Genomic DNA, 24,997 nt, shown 5'->3' on the forward strand with positions numbered 1-24,997 from the left:
TTTTCTATTACTTCGTGTAATCAGCCTTTAGCTTCTCTTAGTGAAAGTTAAAACTTTTCTAATAACTTTTACAAAACTTTAAAATTACTGTATCAAAATTGTGCTGTGTAAATTCTACTAAATTCGTTGATCGTACACGTGGTTGAACTTCAAAGTTTTGCCACGCATTAGTATAGTTCTTTCCTAAGACGTAGGCATAATATAATTTTCTTTCAGTCAGCTTACAGTTTCAGGAGGAAGTTACCGCATGTCACACAGCAACATTCAGACCGTGATATATTGGATAATGAAAGCTTACGTGTTTAAAGTCGGGGGAGGTGGGATTGAGCCATAACCATATGCATTTCACCTTGGAAAAATTGAGTCATTTTCATAAGTATTATTGACAAAGGTACCGTCAAGGGAAAATATTATATTTCTGTGAGTCGGGACTGCATTGATCACCGTCGAGTTTTACGAAACAGGGCGATTCAAAAGTGTTGTAGCATCGTTGACCGAGGGATTGAGTAGTCAAGTCATGGAAAATTTCAGATTTATACTCTAACCCGGGCATGAGTGTGTCCTTTACAAGTGTGCCTTTGTGCATTACATATAATCATTCACTCCGATGGCCAGCATAAACCTAGATGAAAATGTCAGTGAGGAGAGACATATGAGTTGTTCAAAGTGACGCTTAAAATTAGATGAGCATTATACATACGCACACACACACATCCACTCCCCACATGCACATCTTTTCCTCTCTCTTCCTAGAGAAAGGCAAAGAAAGAGAGGTAAGAAAGGAATATAGCCGCCCCCCAACACACGACCCCCCCACAAAAACTTTTATTAAGGGAAAGCAAAAAGAAAAGAAAGAGAAGGGGAGAGAGTAAGAAAGATTTCTCTCTCTCTTTTCTTCTTCTTCTATTCGTTTCTCTCTCTCTCTTTTCTTCTTCTTCTATTCGTTTCTCTCTCTCTCTCTCTCTCTCTCCCCCTTTGCCCCTTCCCTTAGTTCCTTCCTTTTTCTTTCGGGGGGGGGCAGAAAGAAAAGAAAAAGGTAAGGAAACAGAGGAAGGAAGAGGCGAGAGAGAGAGATTATTTCACTTTTCCCCCTTTGTCCTTCCTTTTCTTTCATGAGAGAGAGAAAAATGTTTCCTCCTCTCTCTCTCTCTCTCTCTCTTTTCTCTCTCTAAGAAAATAAAAATATCTCTCTCTTTCTCTCTCTCTTCAGGTAGAGGGGGATAGAGAGATAGAGAGAGAAAGAAAGAGGAGGAGAGAGACAGAGAGAGAGAGAGAGAGAGAGAGAAAGACAGAGATAGAGACAAGATGAAAAGAAGAAGAAGAAAAGAAAAACATCTCCACACCCCTGGCCCTACACTACCTAGAGAGAGAAATAGAAAATGTATAAGAAACAGAAATGCTTCCATTTTTCCTACTTCCTTCTTCCTTTCTTAAGGAAGAAAATAGGAGAGACATAAAGAAAAGTAGGATAGAAAGAGGAAGATGTAAGAGAGAAAGAAACATTACTTTAACTTGTCTTATTTCTTCCTTCTTTCTTCTTTCATCTTCTTCAGAAAAACAAGAAAGAATAGTTTCCTCTCCTTTCAAAAAAACAAGAGAGAAAGAGAGAGAACATGGAACCCCTTCTCTCCTTTTCTCTCTCTCGAAAAGAGAAGAAGAAAAAGAATGAGGGAAGTAGGAAGAAAGAGAGGCAGAGAGCAAACCTAAAAAAATGATCGGATAGAGAGCGTCACTCTTTTTTTTTCGAAGAAAGAAAGAGAGGAGAGGAAAGAAGACTTCGGGGGGGGGAGAGAGAGAGAGAGAGAGAAAGAAAGATAGAACAAGAAGAGAGAAAGAAAAAAATTCTTCTCTTCCCTTCATCCTTCTTTCACCTTTCTAGGAAAGAAGAAGAAAAATAAATTTAAAGAGAAAGAGAGACAGGGAGAAATCTTCGCCTCTCCTTCCAAAGATTTTTTTTTGGAGAGAGAGGAATGGAGAGATGAAGAGACGCTTCTTTTTCCTCATCTCTTTCTCTTCTCCCCCACCATCTCTCTCTCTACGAGAGAGAAGGAAACAGGAGGGAAACGTTCTCCTTTCTCAAAGGGGGTCGAATCCCTTTCTCTCTCTCTCTCTTTCTTTCTTTCCCGGGGGATGGGCACCCTGTGAGAGAGAGATAGGAAAAATAAAGATGGTTCTTTCTTTATCCTTTATTTTTCTGCCTTCTCTCTCTCTCTCATATATATATATATATATATATATATATATATATATATATATATATAATTTATTTACTTATTTATTAATCAGTCGCCTATAACAGAGCGAATGCTCCAATTACAATAGGCATTACAATTTGATATATACAATATAATTTACATAAATATATAATACATGATACAAACACATAGTAATTATTACACAAATCCTTAGATAAATACGAATACAAAAAGTTATACAAATACAAAAGTTATACAATTACAAAAAAATACATACATATATTACAAATTTTGAACAGAGGAGAAAACTAAAGGACAGAAGAAACAAAACATAAACAAGTAAAAAACTATAAATGCTTGAGAATAATAAAGAAATTATACGAATACCACTATTTAAATAAGAAACAGGAATAATCAATATAAAGCAAAAGTTCAAATTTGAATTCGTTTATATGTATACAAAATTTAAAAAGCTATAAATTGTATTTGAGACTATAAATATATAACTATATATATATATATGCCTCTCCCAATGGCGTAGTGGTAACGTCATCGCTTTGTAATCAAGGGGTATTTGATTCGATACCTGGAAGAGGTTCATAGTGGTTCGGATCCCAGTTTACACTGTAGGTTCAGTCCCTATTAGCCTATCTTTGCATAAAGTGAACAGATAATGAAGAACATGTCTGAATGTGAGTTAACCGAAAGAAACACAGGACATTTTCAATTCATGACTGCAGTCGAAAAAAATATAGACGGGGGTTAAAATTAGCGGACCGTCGTGACTAAATAGGGACGTCTGGTAGCCTTGTATCAATGATTTATGAACCTAAAAGTCCCAAGTATTGGAGTCTACAAACTTCTGGAGCCCGCCTCTCTTCACAAAGGAGGTCAAAATCAAAATTCTTGCTAAATCTGAAACATCACAACGTTATTCTCGCGAATTTGTGTACGTTCACATTAAAATATTCAATAGTTCGAAGGGGGCATGGCCCATTTGGCACCCACCTTGGGTACGGGCCTGGTCACGTGGTTTTGTGGGTGGAGAATAATGTAATGTATTTTCTTATAGATATAACAGCCAGCACGTAAAGATGCTGCCGCTTTATAGATCTAAAATGTTATGCAATATTATATATGTTCATGAACAACACAGTGCAGTAATGTAAACGCAGGTTGTGAATAAGACAGGCTATTTTTAAGCCTGGGAGGAAATGACAGCAAATGACATAAGTCACGGTCGAGAAAAATGACCGGAAAACTTCTAAGTATGGTGTTTGAAAGATGAATAATTTAAGTAAATTACCCTTTGAATTCCACCAAGGCACAAGGGCATAATAGAGTAACGCATAAGCAACGAGAACGCCATGGAAACGAAACGTAACTCTGCAGTGGCTCTGTGAACAGTCCACATTGGGGTTTATAAAGGATCCATTGGTAACGATTTTGTTTCGCTGAGGTGTATGTCAATAAAATAGGTTCAGAGATTTCAAGGAGCTCTGGTGTCTGCATCAAGATTAACTTGCGATGTTATATTTGAATTAATTGCTGAGGGCGTGTAAATTGATTTAAAATTCTTCAACTTATATTCTGCTGCACTCCAGTTTTTTATGGATATAAATAAATCAATTAGTAATTGCTTTCTGAATATGATACTGACGCCGTTATTTTTCTGGAGCACGACGCGACCTCCTGAAACCTGATATGGAAACCAGACTTCCAAACTTCCTGCAACATCACCCCCATTTAAACCCTCACTCCTCCCAACCCTGCCTTTTTAAACCACTCAAACCATTAACTGTTGAGGATTCCTACCTATTTATAACATACTCAAAATAACAAAAGTTAGATAACTAAAACTGGCCATAAACTAAAATAAAACTAACTCAACATTAAACTACACTACTAATAGTTGAACTAATGACTCAATAAACTAAAATGCTTACATATATGAACAATACTTAGCAAAATACCTGTTCCGGTCACCAGAACGTGTCAAAACAATACGTAATATAAACCAATGTATGCATGTATAGAATACTCTCCTTTATAATTTTATTTTCTTATTGCATTTATGTATGTAAATTGAAAATAAGGATGAAAAGAAAGATAATAAAAAGGCGGGGTAACCGTTAAATTGAGAGAAACTGACGCCCTGGGTTATTTGAAGGTATCAGGACATTAAGCGCAAACCCTCAAATGTATGCGGGTGGAGGCGGGCGTACTTCGGACCCCCATTTTTCTAATCGCCTTTTTTTCCTATTGGATTTATCTATGTTGGCTACGAAATGTTTGCAAATGTTTGGTTCTCAGGAAATTGTTTCCAGGATTTCCAGGAAACCAAATAATTTGGAAGCATTATACAGAAACCCGTAGTTCCTCACAACAAGGAGGACATGGTTAAATTTAGCTCTGATCAAGACCCTACGACCATAGGTGGTTACTCTGGAAAATATAATCAGTTGAATCGCTTAAAGAACAGAGTTGGTCTCGCAACTTGAGACGTTATGTTGACTACTGCAATGAATTACCTATGCATAGGAATTTGTGGGGTATATTGATAGCGTGCATATAGTAGGATTTCTTCGTAAAAGTGAAGATTTCGTATTTTATATGCACGAAGGTAATTTATTTCTATCACTTTAGTTTCAAGATTATGTTGCATTGTGTGTGTGCGTATGTGTGAAAGAGAGGGGGGAGAGAGATGTTTCACCTACTCTTCTCCTGCGGCGTTGTTTAGGCACATCTTACAATTATTCCAACACTGTAAACAGCAACATAATTAGTGCTTCCCCGATGGCGTAGTCTTAACGTCGTTGCCTTGTAACCAAGGGGTACGATACCCGGTGGAGCCACATAGTGGTTCGGATCTCACTTTAAACTGTAGGCCCAGTCTCGATTACCCTACCTGTGCATAAAGTAAACTTAAAACAGCAACATAATTACTGTATTTTTCTTTGTATTATATTATATTCTAAACGCATCATATTTAGTAAAGATGGTTATTGTAATGGAAATATAAGTGAACAAAAATACATGGTTGATTGCAATCCAACACCGTAGCAAAGTTATAATTTCGTCACAAAACATGCACTGGAATTGGAAAGTGGATACATAGTACATAGCTGCGTTTCGGGACGGGTTACATAATAAAATATTTCGTAATTTTAATTACCATTTTAACCTTAAAAGTTGTTCAAACACCAAAATAGAAATCGCAGGTCAAATTTAAGGGAGGGTTCGGTACCACTTTGGTTTCCTACCCCAGTCCTTTACTGCTTTCATTTGAAAAGTTTGATTTCTCAAAATTAAGGGAAGACCTGTAGCGCCATCAGCTCCCTCCTGCGTACGCCAATGTATTGTGTTAGCTAATGGCTATGTTTGAGACAAAGCTATCTCGTGACAAAAAGTTTGAAAAGTGTATTAGGCATTACTTCTGGGTTCTTTTGGATAATTTGTAATACATTACTACGTAGTATATTATTTATTATTCATTGTACATAAAAACGCTAAAATAATAAAACCATATTGTAATAATAATGCATGTGCTTTAAATATAATTGAAAGACCCAACGGTGTGTTAATTTATCGAATCCTGGCCTGGACATGGATGTTTGTGAGTGTCCATTCAGCAATTTCATCATATCATCACTCATCCCCATCTTCGCAAATTAACCAAAAGTGGCACAAAAGGCGAAGTAAAATGAAGCAAATCAAATAATTAAGTCTATTAATTAATATTAAACGTCTCCTCAACATAGATTTTGACCGTCTCATATTTTCACGTCTGTGAATGTACCTTTCAGAATTGTAAAGGGGGCATGAAATCAGTCATACTTCTAATACATGCATAGTTGCATACTTATAATTCATCCCCCTCTGCTATAAATTCCTGTAACATTTTCAAACGTGTTATGTTGCCGTTTCAACTTGAGTCCTCTTCATTTAAACTAATTTTACTAATAATATTAGGAAATGAGTGCATAAGAATCAGTTACTCTCTTCTAGGTCCAAAAATACTTTATATATTTTTTTCAAAACACATAACTCAAACAGTTCTTGTAATATTATTGCACATTTCACTATATTAAGTGGAAAAATATTAATTCAAAACTTTAAAAAGTGTGTGTTGCATTTCTTATTTGAAAGTGAATGTCTGTCTCCCTTTCCCCACCTGACTCACTGGCTATACGAAGTATAGTACACCACATGTCATAATGTCAGTAAATGTAAAGGTGTTTATGTGAAATTTAATTGCTTTTCTATGGCCTTTTTGTATGTGTTCCCAGCCGGCAGATTGTTGAATTCCATGAACAAGAGCGTCGACCCGTGCCAAAACTTCTACGATTTCGCATGTGGGAATTGGAGGAAGGCGCATCCAACCCCGGATCTTCACGGGAGGCACTCGTGGTTCGACAATTTAGATTCACGCCTTAAACTACGGATAAGGGGTAAGAAAGTTTAATAGTTAAAGTTGTGAAGACTTGGGTATCATAATCGGTTTATTCTCTCATATGTGTACTTGCAAATATTTTTTACATGCAACCATCTAATCGTCGCCTCCATCATAGGGTGCGGGGCATATAACCAAAGTTATACGACGCACGCTTTTAGAAGCGATATCGGGTGGGGCCACGCAGAGGGTGTGCGTGGCGATCAACCAATGGCAGGAGTGCAACGTTGTACAGTTAGGAGACTGCGGCGCGGAAGTTAAAAGCCGTGTTCTGTATTTTTCTTGCGCGCAAGAAGTTTTCATAAAACTCGCCACTTTAAGGTTCATCATAAGATGGGAAAAGACATTTTGAACCTGACTGTCCAAAGCCCATGAATTTCCGTCGCCTACAGCCGGAGTTATCGTTCCTTGAAGAAACAAGGGAAACACCTTTCATTTCCTTCGGCCTGTTTTTTTTTCATTGCCACTGTGTTGATGCAGCTGAGTTGTTGTGTCTAGGGAAAACTGTGGGTGTTACATTCGCCTCGATATAAACAATGACCCTTCATTGTTCTGGGCGTTCTCGAACGTTGAAAGCCTGGGTCAGTTTGAGTTCAGCGTTTTCCTAGCAAGGCCGGTGTAAAATTATTCGCTTATCGTTCACTCGTGCGCCACAAAGAACAGTTTGTGAAAAGATTAAATACAGCCCTTTCGTGCGATAGTGTGTATTCCGTGTGTTCTTTTTATTTTAAATAATGTCACTCTCAAAACTTAGAACCAGTAGTACAGGCACCAAGGGTGCAAAATCTAATCATTATCCTCCAGGAGAGTGATTCGGAAATGAGTGAAATCAGTGACACGGAGACCCATGGGTGTCCGGGAGGGGGAGAAGGGGGGCCGTGGTCCCCCTGGAAAATGAAAGTCAACCAAAAAAATATATTTTTCACATATAACTTCATTACAGCCACAATAATATGTGTTAATTATTGCATGAATATGTTATTCAAATTTAAGCAATGTTTTTGAGGAAACAACACTATTATGGAGGAAAATGTGCCTTGTTTGCCCCCCTGGAAAAAATCCTGCGGAGACCGAGGAAGACGACGAGAGCGGTGATGAATAAATAAATACCTTCAAGCTTCTTTCAGGTATTGGTTTTTTCGTATTTGCTACAGTGATATGATATTATAATCCTGTGTAGAAATATTCACTATATTATTTCACTGTACTCATATATACCGTCCATGCATTATCAAAAATAATGGACACATCGCGAATTTTCTGTCCTTCCCTTGCGCTAGCAGTTAGTTTGACAACAGCGCAGTAGCACTGGCTGGGTATTGGCCGAACTCATGTTCCTTCTAAAAGCGTGCGCCGTATAGGCCTCCCCGATGGTGCAGTGGTAGCGTCGTCGCCTTGTAATCAAGGGGTCCCGGGTTCGATACCCGGTGGAGGCACATACTGGTTCGGATTCCACTTTAAATTGTAGGTCCAGTCCCGATTAGCCTTACTGTGCATAAAGTGGACTTAAAACACAAAACCAACAACAAAATCAACTATAACCAAAGTTTTCAGAGGTCGGAAATAATCAGACATTATTGTTCTTTACTCTGAAGTTCAGGTGTTCTATATAATCACAACATAAACGTTATTACAATTAATAAAAATCATGTGTTACGGATACGAAGGGCGAACTCAACAAACGTACATTGTGAGGGGAATGCATCTCAAGTTGTCAGGCACGGTGCGAACTCCACAAAAAACTTTGGAAATCACGCATCAAAAAATTCCGATCTCCTGTTAATAAGTTTTGTGTGGAGCTGGAACTGTGCCTGACAACTTGAAACGCATTTCCCTCACAATGTACGTTTGTTGAGTTCGCCCTTCGTATCCTCAACGCCTCATATGTATATATTTCGTATTATTACCTAAGAGCAAGAAGCAGAACGTGTTGAAGGTAAAACCCAAGAACTATGGGAGGGTAATAAAAGATCCTATATTAGTCTCCTTTTCTCATTTCCGATGTGTCACTGGTACGATGTTCATATATTTAAATAGAAAACCGGATATGTTAAGTATCAAGCTAACAAACTGGCAATTTTTTAATCAAATCCAATAATGTTCTCTATCATAATTCTCTTTGTTTACTTTTCATTGAATTTTGTCGATGTAGTGAATTTACATGGTTCACGTACAATATTTTCACTTCATAATTTCATTCTGTAATGAAGCGAATAGTGGATTTTTGATTGAAATATTCGAACACGATTTTTATGTAGTACTTTGTTTAGAATATGATTTCAGGGATTTTTGATATTTTAAGTGTGTTAAAACAATCCATGAAGTCAGGAAAATTCAGATTAGTTGCTTAATTGAAAGCACCAGCGTCCAATAAACTCACAATAAACCGTACACAAATAATTATTTTTATCTGGGGGGGGCTCTCTGAAGCGCGGAGCCCTTGGGCAAATGCACACTCACTTTATTCTACACACTCGGCTAGTTAGCAGACTCATAGCTGTTATTGTACTAATTGCATGTACTTTTAATGTTTTCGGGTTATTATTTAGAATACCGAGAACAAAACCATGTTTTGGAGGAAGTAAGATAATGAATCATGCCGTGAGCAGACGGGAAGTGTGGAAGTAGGGCTCTACACATTCTCGACCTCGTCTCTGGTAGAGATGGCGGCAATAGATTATGCTCGTCTTTTTCCCTTCCCTCCCCTGACCACCCATAGAGCAGAGAAATTGAGTTTTGTTTTAAGTCCACTTTAAGCACATAGGCTAATCAGGAATGGACCTACAGTTTAAAGTAAATTAGCAATTTAACTTCTACATTCTACACGGTTTTGGTTCCAACCAGCATGGTAATAATTACTAATATAATTAATTTTAATAAAATTAAAATATATATATAGTCCTTTATCTTAACAATATGATTAACTGTTTCTTTGTTTATCACATAGATATTCTACTTGAGAAGAACAAAGCCAGCGATCCGTTGCCTGTTAAACAAGCAAGGATGTTGTTCAAGTCATGTATGGACACAGGTGAGTCTGTTTAGTTTAGGATATGTTACACACGCCCGTCACCATTCTTCTAGCTTAGTGTCATATTTTCAGTAACTCTACGTCTGTTGAATTTAACCCAAAATTGCTTTTCACCCAGCGAAGAACTTCCTTCCAATGACTGAAGGTCAATGGTGATTTGCTGGTATAACTTGCACCACCAGAAAAATATGTAAATGACGTGTACATTTCAGAAGTATTTCTAACATTCTGCTATAAATGTGCGCTAGCAGAAAAATGTTCAAATAGTTTGTAGATTCCAGAAGAAAATTCTGACATTTTGATATTATTGTGTGCTTTGAATTAACACTATATATCTGCTACTGAAAATAACTTTAGGGCGGAAGGGAATTTTACATTTCAATGGGAGATGTTTCGCCTATTTCTGAGTCATTCTAAGTCTTCAAATTATTTTAAATCCAACACTTTAAACTAAGGGGAAATAGAATTAATTGCGCACTAATTCTTCTAAAGAGAAAGGTAACAGCCCGAATGCGTGCTGCCGAAAAGAAAGTTCCCGATTAAATTTTGAAAATGTTATGAAGACGGAAAAACGTTATTCTTAGCTTTGAGAATATGGTATTAATTGTATTTTTATAGACTGTGAAACTTCCGAGAAGACAATATGGGTGCTTGTTGAGTTGATTCTACGAAATTTTGCGTGACGCCTTCAATTCTGCAATGTTAATGAGGTCCAGGAAAATATATGATGTAATCGTAATGCACACTTTGTAGTGAAAAACATACGTAGATGTCTAAGGCTAGTATTTTTTCATAGAGTGAAATGCACCACGCGGGTTCGATTCTCTGGGTAAGTGATTTAAGGTGAGAACGGCTTTGTGGTTTACCCAGCCTCTAATGAATGGGTACCTGGCAGCAACCCTATAGAGAGAGGGTAAAGTGGACAGAGCGGGGTGCTGATCACACCACTAACACCACTAAATGGCTCAGATTGTGATTCCTTGCTTACATATTCCTTCCTAAGTACTTTTCTTTGCCATTCTTTCAATGTTTCTATCCTTGACAAGTTTTGTAATTCTTTTATACACACAACACAACTCATTCGGCGGTTTCCATTCCAGACAGGCTGGAGGAACTTGGCGTGCACCCCATACTGGACACTCTGGAAAAGATGGAACTTCCCGAGAAGATACCAATGAATAGCACCACCGAGAATTTTAACCTTGCAAGATCTCTTGCACTGGCTCAGCGAGTGTTAAGCAAGGACATCATGATTGGATTTGGTGTCATCAACAACGAAAGGACAAACAAATCAATTATATACGTAAGTATTTGAGAAGATCACAGAACTCAAGATGAAAGCACTTTTGCCATAGCTAGTAACTAATGTCACAAACGACTTGCTTTGAAAAATATAGTAATAACGCATAGCATAACACATGCGTATGTCTAAATTCCTTCGAAATCCGGAATGCATTCTCAATATCTATTTTTTTAAGAGCCAAGTAAGATATTTCCTATCAAGCAATAACTCATCAATTTAAATCTGATATGCATATCAACTGCAGAAAATGACACTGAAATCCGTCAGACATTTTACATGACACTCTAAACTGCAATATTTATCTGAATATATCCGCGTGTATGTATGTGTATGTCTTTGTCTAGATTAGATATTTTGTGTTTAGTTTTCTTTTCCCCATTTATGAAATTACTTTGTAGTATATTGTGTGGAATGTCTTGTAGTAATGTTTTTATTGTGCATATATGATTATTTCAATGCAAACCTATAGATATAACCATCGTAAGTGGTAGAGAAGGGCCCAGCCATAACTTCGCCAGGAAAATGAGGCGAAATAAAAAAAATAAAAAAATAAGAGATGAGTAGAATCCTTAAAAGTAGCTCATACTGTCTGCGAAAGAACAGGTAACAGTCATTCCTATTACCAATCGATATTGCAATATTCGGTTAAACCGCAGAGATCAATTATCGATATTCATTTATTGCCGATACGTGTAATAGACCTACACTGCAAGAGACTAAATGAAAATGGTATCTCTAAGGTATCGATTTACAATTTATAACATTAAATTGTCAGGTTTGCTTAGATGTGTCAGTGACAATGTGTACCTGGACCAACAGAACACAGACTAACATTGTAGAATTGGATTTTTTCTTAGACTGCAGAAGATGTGGACCTTCAATTGCTGGACCAACTGTGTTTCATATGCTATCCGGTATTTGTAAATACATGTGCATTTAATTCGTAAACATGTGTGTAGTGAAAGTTAAGAACAGCTACGAATTTGGTTTGCGTCATCAGTAAGTATGAGTTCCATTTTCGTAAATATACGAAAGAATGGGACTTTCGAGCGCAGGACCCAGTCTATACTCTGTCTCGGCAATCTCTGGAGCGAGCAAACGAAAGCAAGTCTCTGCGCAAGTAGTGACTCGATAGGGCTCGACTAATGCACACATTAGAGGGAATGGGATTGCGTGGAGGGGCGAAAAGCTACTGCAGCTACCAGCTGTTTGCAGGAGCGTGTACAACTTCCCTCCTCTCACTTGCTTTCTCCCGTTCTCTACCGTTATGCGCAGCCTTCCTCCAGAGATTTCAAGGATAGAGTATAGATACGCCTCTGTTTTTTTAAGCACCAAATACAGAGTTTGTATAATACTGAGATGGAATGTTGTTTTCCTTTCACTGACAGAATTTTCAAGATTTTATGCCCGCCATCCTTCTCTCTAATCAGTGTGCACATGCCTATGCCAAATAATGAATGTAAGATATTAAAAACTTATTTAGAAATAGCATATAAAGTTCATATTTTCTTTCCAGCTTACGTATCCAACTGCACAGTCCGTTCTTCCGCTGCATGGAGATTATGATGAACTGGTGAGCGAATCTGTCCCGACACTGGGTCATGTAGATCCGTATAAGCTACTTAGGGCCCAAGTGAAATACGTGTCCGGCGTGCTGGTTGGCTTCGACTATTTCAACGACGAGAAACTGACAACCCAGGACTATCTCAAGGTGGCTTACGAGATATTACTCTTTAATTCAGATCTGAGTGATGTAAGTACACCCTTCCACTTTAGTTTATCATGAACTTCTATCCGTCTAACCACAGATCAGGATTTTTTTTCGAATGGTTGATTGATTGATTTTTAAAAAAAAATTAATGCACAGTAAGGCTAATCGGGACTGGACCTACAGTTTAAAATGGGATCCGAACCACTTGTGCCTCCACCGGGTATCGAACCCGGGACCCCTTGATTACAAGACGACGACGCTACCATTGCTCCATCGGGGAGGCCCTGCTTTCATTTGAAAATTTTGATTTCCTAAAAATTTCGGGAGGCGCTGTAGCCCAATTACCCCTCCTCCCCCCTTCCTTCTCTATGTAAATTAGCAGACGTTTATTGGCTAGTACAGCCATATAATTCATCTCAATTCGCTGGTTCATTCAAGAATCAATGAATTATCGTCGTGTGAGTTTCTCATTAGCATCCACTGTTGCGCATTAAACAAAAAAGAACTCACTTATTTGGCTAATACATCATGCATGTGTAATTTAGGTATCTAACGTGTAATAAACAAATTTCTTGTGCGTTTATTTGAAAACTATGCTACTTATTCCTTTCTACTTCTATCTTTAATTTAGTTAAAGGCCACAACCGCTAAATCAAAACGAGGTAATTTTGAGAGGACAACATTCGCAACACTGCAGAAAGAAATGGACAAGCAAATGGAATCAAGCGATTATCTTCACAGGGTAAGTTATGCGAGATATTTTAAAACTCTGCTTATGAAGTTACTGCATAGTGTAAGATGATACACATCTAAAAATGAACTTGATGAATGAATGAAAAATGACGCGCACGCGTACATGAATGGGTTATTTGCACCAATCACATTATATGGTGCTAAGCCTCTTATAATAACCGAAATCAACAACTGTCTCAGACTAAAATCTCCTTACTTCGATTATTGTGATGTGGTGTACGGCACGAATTTACAACGTAAAATATCGAACAGAATACAAAAAATACAGAATTCTTGCATTCGTTACGTTCTCTCGATCAGGAGAAACCAGCACATCCTACCCTTGCTCAATACATACAAAATCCTGAACATGTCTAGGCGACGTCTTCTGCATCAGTGTTCTACAATATATAAGGAATTAAAATTGCAAACACCTAGCTATCTCCACGAGAAACTGGCATTTAGAAATTCCATACATCCATACAATACTAGAGGTCGGCGAAAAATAGACATTCCCCGCCACTCTGCTGTCAGTTTCGAAGGCTCCTTCTCCCTCTGGTCTGCAAAGGTTTGGAATGCTCTTCCCGATTATGTTTCTTTTGCAACAACACCCAATAACTTCAAAGAACAAGTCGTATTATTTTTATTGCAAAGACAACAATTGAGCATTAGCTCGTACGGCTAAGCAGCAGGAATCAAGTAAAGTAAAACCATGTATTTTGCAAACACTTATCTGACACAACGAATATTTCAACCTGTGTGCATGCTATTTTAGTATCGATTTGGAAATTGCGTATGTACACGTGTGTATATATGTGTGTGTGTGTGTTAATGTATCTGTCATTGTATTCTCTTATAATTTTATTATTTTTCATTTATGTCATATTCATTGATGTTATGTTATTTGATTTCAGTATTATTCAGTATTATAAATGTATGTATTGTAACTTTTATTCACCAGAGTTAGGTGGTAGAGCAGCCCAAGGATGAATCTCGCTCTGTAGTAAATAAAAAGACTTTTCAATTCAATTCCTATTCAATTCAAAAGCTGAGGCTGTAAATGGAGGCTCAGCACATGTATGGACTAAACACAGGACAACACACAACTTTACAGAAGATTATACTGCCTATACCCAGACGCCAGAGCCTCATTGGTCTGCAACTTTGCAGTTACTGGTGCGTGCTACGTGGTTAGATTGACTTTTGGGTGTCCTCACAAAGGGCCACCCCTTACACCCCCCTAAATATATATGTAATGTACAGTACCATATGGTGTTGTCAAAATGTTGATACGATAATAATCATAAAAAATCATTATGGTAGCTACAAGAGATTAATACGTATTTGTGTAATGAAATCGAATACTGAGCCTACTACGCTGTTCAGTTCCTTGAAAATCTCTAACCAAGAAACTAAGAATATTTCGATGTTCTAAAACAAATTGCACTTGTATGCTAAACGTAGCTCCAATTTGTTCATTATTAGTCAATGAGTCCGATGCATTACATTATATTATTCTATACACAGGATAGTTTCTTTGAGAACAGAGATATTCATAAAATTTCATAGCTTTTACATATCATTTTTTATTACCAAAATGTGTATTTCATTTTGCAGATAGACTGGAAAGAATATTTGGATGTGATGTTCGATGGAACAAACAAGAAAATCAACATGACTCACGACATGGTCTACGTTATGGATATCAACTACGTTCTGCAACTTCCAAAGATGCTTAGTAACCACAGTATTGTCACTATACGTTAGTATACAAGCAACTTGATCTAATTTCTTTTAAAATTTAGTGTAAATTGTTTTAATTGTCATGACATTATAAGAAATGCTTAACGAAATAAGTTGTGGCACATTTTGCAATAAGTTGGACCCCAGCTGCCATGTAAGAGTGTGACAATCAATTTTTTTATAGAATGTTATTTATTATCTGAGGTGTGAAGGTATAATTAAGAACATATTTGAATAAAAGTTAGAAGAGAAAAATTATTTGTATGATCAAGGTAGCTAAAAAATGACCAAGGTTGTATGTAAATTCTTGCTTTTGCCAGAGGAAGCAAAATATGAAAGTCCTTCAAGAGAGAAAAGAAAGACAGAAAAATGGGAATTGTTTGGGGAAAATGATCATTACTGGGTTGATTGATTAGAAGAATTATAAGAACTGTAAGAAAGCCGTTGGGGGGAAACTAGCCTTAGAATTTCCAACTTCGAAGCCAGGGACGTAGCTAGGTTGATCAGTTTCGGGGGGCCAAAATGTAAGATTTTTTCTATCAAACTATTATAAATTAACAAACTATTTATACACCATATAGACCTATACTGTATACATACATTATACCGGGTGGTCCAAAAGTCCCGGAACAATCACATATCGTGAGAAATACACATCGAATCGGAAAACGAAAAAATACATGTTGAATAAGTGAAAGAAAGCTATTCAATGATATCACACTTGATTCCCCACCCCCGCCCCCTGGGGGTGGGGCGGGGGCCACTGTGAAATTTTAAATGAAAACCCCCATTTTGTATTGTAGAATCGGAAAGAGGACTTCATTCCGAGTCCAACGAGCTATCAACCATCCTCCTAGCTCAATTAGAAACGGAGATATGGCGATTTTATATTAAAAAAATCATAAAACCCAAACATTTTTAAAAGGGAAGCTGTGCTCCTAATTGAGCTAGAATGAAAGCGATTGCAGATTCCGAACCTCCTCGGTGGCGCATGGTAGCTTCGTCGCCTTGTAATCAAGGGGTTCCGGGTTCGATACCCGGCGGATGCTCATAGTGGTTCGGATCCCACTTTACACTGTAGGACCAGTCCCGATTAGCCTTACTGTGTATAAAGTGGACTTAAAACACCAACTCAATCAATCAATAAATTGGAAAGGAACAGCATTTTCTTCTGTAGCCTCCAACAGTCTACGGATGTAGAGGGACTCACGAAAACCACAGCCATTATTCGAGAAACTACCGTAAATGCAGAATGAACTCATTAACTTAATGGCTGATACACCAAGAACAATGTCATTAGTCTTTAGATTTGTAAATTTGCTCGAAGAAAATTGAGAAGTAGATATAACCCCTTTCCGTGGTTTTAGATATAAAGTACTGGAACCAGGTATAAAAGTATTGACAACAGTGCAAATATGAAATGAGTTCAAGCTAGGCATCTCATATATACAGTTTATACCGGAATCGAATCCGATATCTCTTAGTTCAAGGCGACCGAGTTAAGCACTATTCTATAGGGTGGGCCCGAGTCTTCTATGGCATCTGATTGTTCACTTGGAGAATGATGACGATAAGATATTTTATGCACACGTCTAATTTCTTAAAATTAATGTTATTTGTGTGTGGCAAACTGAATATATGATGGCACTGGATAAAACAAAGTTCCCACACGCTCAAATTATTACGCTCTCTTCTTTGATTCGGCAGGTTCAACAAGGGGTCCCGGGTTCGATTCCCGATGGAGGCACATAGTGGTTCGGATCCCACTTCAAACTGTAGGTAAAGTCCCGATTAGCCTTACTGTGCATAAAGTGGACTTAAAACACCAGTTCATTTAATCAATCAATTTAAAGGTTCAAGGTTCGATGCCTGGTGGTCAGGCCAGTAGCCAGAATTTGATTTCGGAAGGGGCTTATCCTTTATCTGCAGCCACCATCTAAAGGCGAAAAGGTTGGGGGAAGGGTAAATGCGCTGAAATATGAATTTTTCGGTATATTTCAATGTTTAATCCTGTTAATGAAGTAAATTTAATTACTACTACAAAAAAAAAAGGTAAAGTGTTCCCCTGTGCATAGCACCACGCCATGAAGGCGTATAGGGGGTGTGGGGGTAACGCCCCACACTTTCTTGATCCGGTCGTGAGTGGGGGTGATGTGATCAGCATCACGCCCCTGACCGCCTTTACCCCCCAGGGTTTCCCCCAGGTACCCATGTTATTCGACGCTGGGTAGGCGCCGGGGCCGCTTCCACCGTTAGAAAAGTTCCCGGATTTGAACCGTTAATTACTACTACACATTATTTAAATCAGATATTTGTAGGATTTCGGGAAAGGACTGCAGCCCCCTAGCCCCTTCCCTGGGTACGTGCCTGCTTGTATTAGTTCCAAATTTTCTGTGCTGTTCCAACATTGAGGACAATTTGGGAAATACTTGAAAGCGATATGGAAGCAAATTCTGCTCTCGAAACTATGGGACTCGATGTGATGACCACGCGCAACCGAATGAAAGAACTCTTCCCAGGCCTTGTCCCTCAATATTAATTTTACTGACTAATTGTAAGTTTTTCTGGGCCTCCTCGATGACGAAGTGGTAGCGTCGCCGCCTTGAAATCAAGGGGTCCCGGGTTGATACCCGTGGAGGCACATAGTGGTTCGGATCCCACTTTAAACTGTAGGTCCAGTCCCCATTAGCCTTACTGTGCATAAGGTGACTTAAAATACGAACTCGATAATTGTAAGGTTTTAGAAGAAGTAAACATGGCTTTTTATGCATCGTACCATTTTGCATCTTTTCACCCTACTTTTACAGTTTTTCTTCCTAAGAATTCCACTGAGTATAACACGCTACGAAACCAGAGGTCCAAGATTCGGACCTTGGACAGGTATGGTTGTATCATGTCTGTCCCATAGCCATTCCTTCGGCTCATCATTCATCCTCATCGTCACATTTAACCCAAGAGGTAGGGAAGCGGCGTAATATAGAAATATATAAATGATTTTTTTGGTTTGTTTTACTTCGCATTTCTGACACATTTTGGCTAATCGTGAAGATGAATATGACAATGAGTGATGTGAAATTGATGAGAGGACCATCGTAAAGAACACACACGGCTAGTCCGGGATTCGAACTCAGGACCCCTGGCATCGTAGTGCACCTTGTTAACCACTGCACAACAAATAGAAACAGAAATGCTGGATAAGTTATTTGCTTCTGAATAACTCATGATTATATTATAAGTATTATTCGCTGTATGACTAGGCATTAATATATTTGTATGTCTAGTCAACCTTGCCACCTAAGCAGTAACAGCTTCCGCATTTGCAGGTGGAGGCTAAAGAAGAAAAATCACAGAAAGTCAGAAAGATATGCAAATTTTGAAACATAATTCTTATAAAGCATGCAGACGGCTGTAAGAAAAAATGCTACATACCTAGTTTTCTTCCTTAATTGAAACGTGGTTTATTCTTCATTATACATTAGATCAACCACCCTAGGAGTCGAACCCAGGATCTTGTGTGGTAGTCAGACTCTCTTTTAGAACGTCAATATGTTGGACATTTGGTCGATCAATCGATCCTGTTCCATTGCTTCCACAGGAGGACAATCTGGCAGCTTCTCATTCGACATTTTACTCAGAGTTCCGACATTTCCGACACCGTCATTTGCGACACTAAGGCAAAAACTGGATTTTTCCCGTCATAAGCGACACTGCTTGGATTTTCCCCTACGATTTCTAACTTGTTTACCAGAATTAGTGACATTTGCGTACGTGCAGCAGCAATAGCGTCTCTGAAGACAGTATTTCCCGAGGCTCAGATCAGTGATTGTAATTATCACTTTACCCAATGTTTGTGGCGAAAGGTGCAGGCAGGAGTTGGGACTGACAAACGATTACAAAACAGATCCAGACGTGCGGCTGTGTATAAGAATGTGTTCAGCTCTGGCTTACCTCCCTGTGGCTGACGTCGATGATGGATGGTTGTGTGCGATGGAAGATGCGCCAAACCACGACATATTGAGAAAATTTTTGGATTATTTCGTTGAACAGTGGATGAACAACTCTGTTTTCGACATTTCCATGTGGAACTGCTCGCAACAGCAGCACAGCACTAACAATGCAGTCCTAACAATGCTTTTGAGGAGAATGGCGTACGTTCAGAAATTAGAATGAAAATAGTAAAATGTTGGTTCAACTACAAGAGAAACGACACATTCTACATTTCTACATTGACAAGGGATTGCAGTCTGCTCCTATACTGACAAGGGATCTAAAAAATCCGTCATTGACAAAGGATAAATACATCCAGCTTTTAAACACCCAGCTTCCATGATGCCAGTGTGAAGGAAAACTAATAAAGGTTTTAAAAAACACACCATCTTCCATGATGCTGCCAGTCCTAAGCCTGGATAAAGTGTGATGGGAAGCTATTTACACTTTGTGTCGCAGATGACGGAAGCTATTTACACTTTGTGTCGCAGATGACGGTGTCGCAACTGTCATGGAATATATTTTCCATACAGTGTCGCATATGACGGCAGAAATGCTAGTGTCGCATACGACGGTGTCGCAAAAGTCGTGGATTCGTTTTACTCACGATGTAGGAAAACGAGATCACAAACACTTCGTGATTCTATCTTCTCGTGTTTACAGAAGGTAACCACCGCTCGGGCCACAAACACTACTTCAAACTATCTGACAGACATCAATTGTCAACCAAATCAACAGATGAACCGACCGCTTCGACGTTTTTTTTTCCGAATTTTCAGAAAGTGGCCTTTCCCTTTTTTGCAGAGCAGGTCATTGGCAGGAGGGTTGAATGCAAGTGAGAACTGCTATGTCATTCATTCCCGTGCCGAAAAAGGGGCAAGCAATAGAATTCTGTTCTTGGAATTTGAAACGCATGGGGATATCTTTTCTGAGCCATAAAATAATTAACCCAGAAAGTTCTAGCCACCCGCAGCTAAATCTTCCTGTTTGTGTCGTCCTTTCGGCGCCCATGGTGCCAGTGCAGGGCCAGATGAAGAGAAAGTGCGGGTTGTGGGGGATTCTGGATCTGATGTGCAGCAGGGAAGAAAAGTGCATTTTCAATAGGTCTCCGACTTCCTTGACCGGGGCGGACCATAAAACCATTAACTGCATCCTCTGCCAATACATCTGTTTTTGTTCAACAAGCAAGAAAGAGGGAAATAAGAAAGAAATGCCTCGCTTAGGTTCGTGCTACTGAAAATTGAAGAAGTGTTTCAAACTGCAAGCAAAATTTATTGAAGAATTATTTTGCAACATTTGTCATCAAACAAAGTAAAATTTCCAGCAAATACAGAACAGTTTTCCGGGGCCACGTGGACGTTTGTCGGGGCCAGTGCCTCCCCTCCGTGCCCCCCTAACGACGTCCCTGTTCGAAGCAAGAAGCAACTTTGACGAGCACTTGACGAGTTTGAACTGTGGTAGATATATTTAAAATATTAAAACGCTCAATAAATAACATTAGTATTTCAGCAAAATAACTTTGTGGATACATGCTTATGATGGTTTCCACTTCAGCTTTTTTCAAACTCCACGGTTGTCTTTCAGAGCGGCATTTGTGGTGGATGGTAGTGAAGGAGTTAGCGTCGCATACAACAAAGTACATGAGAAACCTCAAGAGACAATTAATAGAGGAATTCATACCATCTAGTGGAGGGTCCTCGAGGTGAGTCTACAAATATTTGTTTACATTTTATGGTGTAATCGGCATTTAAAGAAAGATTGGTTTCAGCAACAGTAACAACATAGAACCAATGCTTTATGAATGGAATAAATAATAATAAAGGTAACATGTACATAATAGATCAAGACAATGGCATAATGGCTATCAAAACTAGCCTAAGACCTTATGTATGGTTTCTGTGTATGATTATGTTTCTTTTGAGGTATGTAAGAGAGAGCCCTGAAAAATCAACCTCCCCCACCCAATACACTTAAAGATCGGCCAAGATAAGTGACCTGCTGGTGCCGCGTTCATTATGATGAAACTTGCGGTCAAACAACCAATTAGTCATACAGCTGCCCCCTGTGTGGGCAGTAAGCAGCAACCTTAGAATCCATCCTCCCCGAAGCGGGCACCAGAAAAAGGATTTTATCAAAATAACCGTTCTGAGCTGTGAATGGGGGGCCGGGAGATAGCGTGGCCAGGATATAATAACAATTCCATTTCATATTCAAATAAACATTTTTTAGATTCATGAACGAGATCATCTACATATGGCAGAATATAAACCACATTTCCATCAATTCCTTTTGTATGTAAGCGTGGATCGACCATCCTCTCCTGAAATCATTATCAATCAAAAATTGATGGATCTTTCAGTTCTATAATCTTACAGGCACAGCTTGATTTAGTCCGTAGCCTATATGCATGGGCGTCCGGAAGGGGGGGCAAGGGGAGGGCATGGCCACCCCCTGGAAAATGAAAGTCAGTTAAAAATTATGTATTTCACGCATATAATTTCATTTTAGCCACAATAATATGTGTTAATTATTGCATGAACACCATAAATTCAAATTTAAGCAATGTTTTTTTTAGGAAACAACACACTTTTTGGAGAAAATGTGACTTGTTTGCCCCCCCCTTGGAAAAAAATACCTTCCTTGCCCCTCCCTGGAAAAAATCCTGCGGACGTCCATGCCTATATGCTCTTCAATTTGCGCCCATATTCTTCTTTTCCAGGTTGATTATATCCCTCGGGTTGTTTCATGTGTATTTATTCATCTAAATCACCGTATAAAAATGCAGCCTTTATGCCAAAATGTTTCACCGAAATGTTCTTGCATCCTTCTGCTATTAGAAGAATTCTGAATGTTTCTTGTTCTCCAACTGGCGCAAACACTTGATCATAATAATCGCTATACTGGCTCTTTCTCTTCTGCCTTTCTTCTTCCATTCCTCGTCTGGTGTCTTTGGCTACACATCTATCACTACATCCAGCAATTCTGCTTTCAGAAGTAGTAGGTCCAAAGTACTCCCATATTTGATAGTTCCTGTTATGTCTTTCTTGGATGGATTAATACACTATATTTTCAGCAATCAGATTTCAAACAGGCACAACAGCATTTCTCAACCAGATTCACATATCCTTTCCTCGCCACGCCCCTCCCTTCATATTGCTACTAACTACAACTGCAGACTGTAACTACACTGGACGTGCCCTAGGCTCAGAAGCATGTCACATAGTACTACTAACCATGAGCGTAACTTGGGACTTAATTTTGCAGGGGCAGAATCAAAAAAGTTTGCTATCCCATAAAAATAGCGTCCATAACTATTTGGCTTAACTGTTACGTTCTCTTCTTGAGAAATAAAAGAAAATCATTACTTTTCTCCTGAGGTCCCAGGATGTTAGCAAAAGCAAAAGTATCTTTAACTTGTGAATTTTAATAAACTTGACAATTTTGGGGGGCAGATCTCCCCTTGCTCCCGCCAAGTTACGCCTGTGCTACTAACCATTCAGTATTTCAACTCTTGAAATTCAAAATACGCTTTAGACTATCCAAAATTATCGATGTCCCTCCCATTACATCCCATGCATATTAACATTCTCCACTTCACTGCCTCTCCAATGACGTAGTGGTAACGTCACTGCCTTGTAATCAAGGTGTCCCAGGTTCGCTACCCGGTGGCGGCACACAGTGCTTCGGATCTCACACTGAAATGTAGGTCCAGTCCTAATTAGCCTTTCTGTGCATAAAGTAAACTTAAAAACGAACTCAAATGAAGGGCTCGAGTGTAAAACATGGTAAGTAACACTTTGTTGATGTCTGAGTTCATTAAGGAAAAAGATTATTAGAAGTGTAGATAAATTGTTTTCGTGTTGCGTTTACTGTTTTCAGAAGGCTTCACTGAGTCCAATGCAATTGTATGACGTGGCAATTTCACTCGAAAATTGAAGGATGGCACATTTTACTTTGTAACTCAAAAATAACCAAAATGTCACTTACCGTGTTTTATCCGAGCCCTTCAAATGGGCTTCACTTTTCACAAAATTAACTTCATTGATCATTAGTTTGCTAATTCTGCCACTTGGCGTTGCCACCTAAGATCTAGGTCATCATAACAACGTAAACGATTTCTCGTTATTCCAGAAGCTCAACTTGTATCCGAATTGCCAACAAGCTGATGCCAATGGCCGTGAGCTTCGCCTATGGTGATGAGTCCTACGTCAATGAGACCAGGAAAAAGGTAGGAACAAGCTATTCACCATAAAGAGTATAGTTTCTTGACAGCGTAGAACAGAACAATATGATTTGAAAATGCGTTTACAGTAAATAACGGAGCTATGATCCATCCAGAAACAACCTTAGAGACATAACTATTCAAATAAATTCAAAAGAGGTAACCTAGTCTACTATGTAATAATGTTAAATAGTGTCGAAAAGTTAATATAAATCTTCTTAAAAATATTGTACGAAATTCCATATTGTCTGATATCATTATCATATTTTATTTTTCGACTTAGATTTTGGAGTGATATATTGTTTTGCACATAAACTCGTATTATCATATTTTATTATTATTATATGAACAAATGAACTATTTTTATTAATTCTGTCATAAAATGTCGTTTTCATGTTAACAACACGTGTGGGTTGTGTGCAACTGTACACTTCTCCAAGATATTTCCAAGTCCAGAAATCATTAACATGGCAACGTAGCTCTTAAGCACCAATATAAGATTTGAGTTAAGCTTTGACTGTAAACATATACTTAGATTTCTGAGTTACAGATCCATATATCTTTAATACAACGCTGTATATTTACTTTTAAAAAAATAATGTTATGTGATGCTTTCTTTCTAGGTTGGAGAAATTTTAACAGACATACAAGCTGCGTTTAAAGATCTTGTGTTCGATCTAAAATGGATGAACTGGAACACCAAAGTGCTGACATTGGAAAAGGCTGACTACGTGCGAACTCACATAGGAGTTCCCGAATGGCTGCATACGCCAGGGAAACTTGAAAAACTATACCATGGTGTAAGTTTGTTATCTTGTTCCCAATCACCTTCTTAAGTGCTCAATAGTTTGGTTTGCTCAAGTTCTTTCTTCTGCTTAAAAATTTACTCCCCCTACACTCCACCGTTATTTCCCTTCTTACTTCATATTCCTACATAACGGGCCCTAGTGTGCGAAATAAGCTTTTTGCTTTGGGGAGATGCCCACTCAGTGTCGTATTTGTGATTTCCTTTCCGGGGAGGGGGGGGGTAGGTTTTTTAGGTATGCAAATTTGTAATTTGTGTTAGGTCTGCAAATTTGTGTATGTTACCAGTTAGTAAACTCTACTATTGCCTTCCAGTTCTAAGTACTTAAGACATTAAATCTTATGATACCATTTAGATGTAATTTAGAAACAGTATATTTACATTCTAAGAAAACCCAAACACATACACAAGAAGAGCTATTTAACTAGTAACACCAAGAAAACTTGACCAAATATCTATTGCGCGTTCAGCCGCACCCTGTGGCGGAGTATAGTGGAACCACAAGGAAAGAAACCTGCGCAGACCCCATCGCGATGGCGGGTGGGGGAGAAAGACAGGAGGAAGAAGCCTTCAGAGTCGCCAACGTCAGTGTTGCCAGACCTATTGATTTCTCGGTAGGATTCCATAATAAACTATTGCTATGGCACCTCCGACGGCCAGCTCAAAAACACGTTTCCTGCTCATCTTTACTTGAACATGGAGGGGAGATGTGGAGTGGAACTCCACTCAGCCCTGAAAAGTGCTGTTTGAACTGTGAAATTATGTCAAACGCTACTCAATTGTGCTAGGACATTATTTTATTACTTTTACTACAT

The 24,997-nt window shown here is 38.6% G+C and overlaps 1 protein-coding gene across 3 annotated transcripts in view; it reads left to right on the forward strand.

Annotated features, from left to right (window-relative positions):
• LOC145978603 (endothelin-converting enzyme homolog) overlaps positions 1-24,997 on the forward strand; it is a 117,374-nt gene that overhangs the window by 42,163 nt on the left and 50,214 nt on the right. For all 3 annotated transcript variants that reach the window (XM_083111321.1, XM_083111320.1, XM_083111322.1), the window contains exons 5-13: positions 6,485-6,646; positions 9,596-9,679; positions 10,780-10,982; positions 12,499-12,735; positions 13,325-13,435; positions 15,043-15,187; positions 20,740-20,857; positions 23,287-23,383; positions 24,001-24,177. In XM_083111321.1, the coding sequence (XP_082967447.1) occupies positions 6,485-6,646; positions 9,596-9,679; positions 10,780-10,982; positions 12,499-12,735; positions 13,325-13,435; positions 15,043-15,187; positions 20,740-20,857; positions 23,287-23,383; positions 24,001-24,177 (1,334 nt within the window). The remainder of the gene's footprint in view (positions 1-6,484; positions 6,647-9,595; positions 9,680-10,779; positions 10,983-12,498; positions 12,736-13,324; positions 13,436-15,042; positions 15,188-20,739; positions 20,858-23,286; positions 23,384-24,000; positions 24,178-24,997) is intronic.

Source organism: Lepisma saccharinum, chromosome 25 (assembly GCF_977018435.1).
Source record: "Lepisma saccharinum chromosome 25, izLepSacc3.1, whole genome shotgun sequence".
NCBI lineage: Eukaryota > Metazoa > Arthropoda > Insecta > Zygentoma > Lepismatidae > Lepisma > Lepisma saccharinum.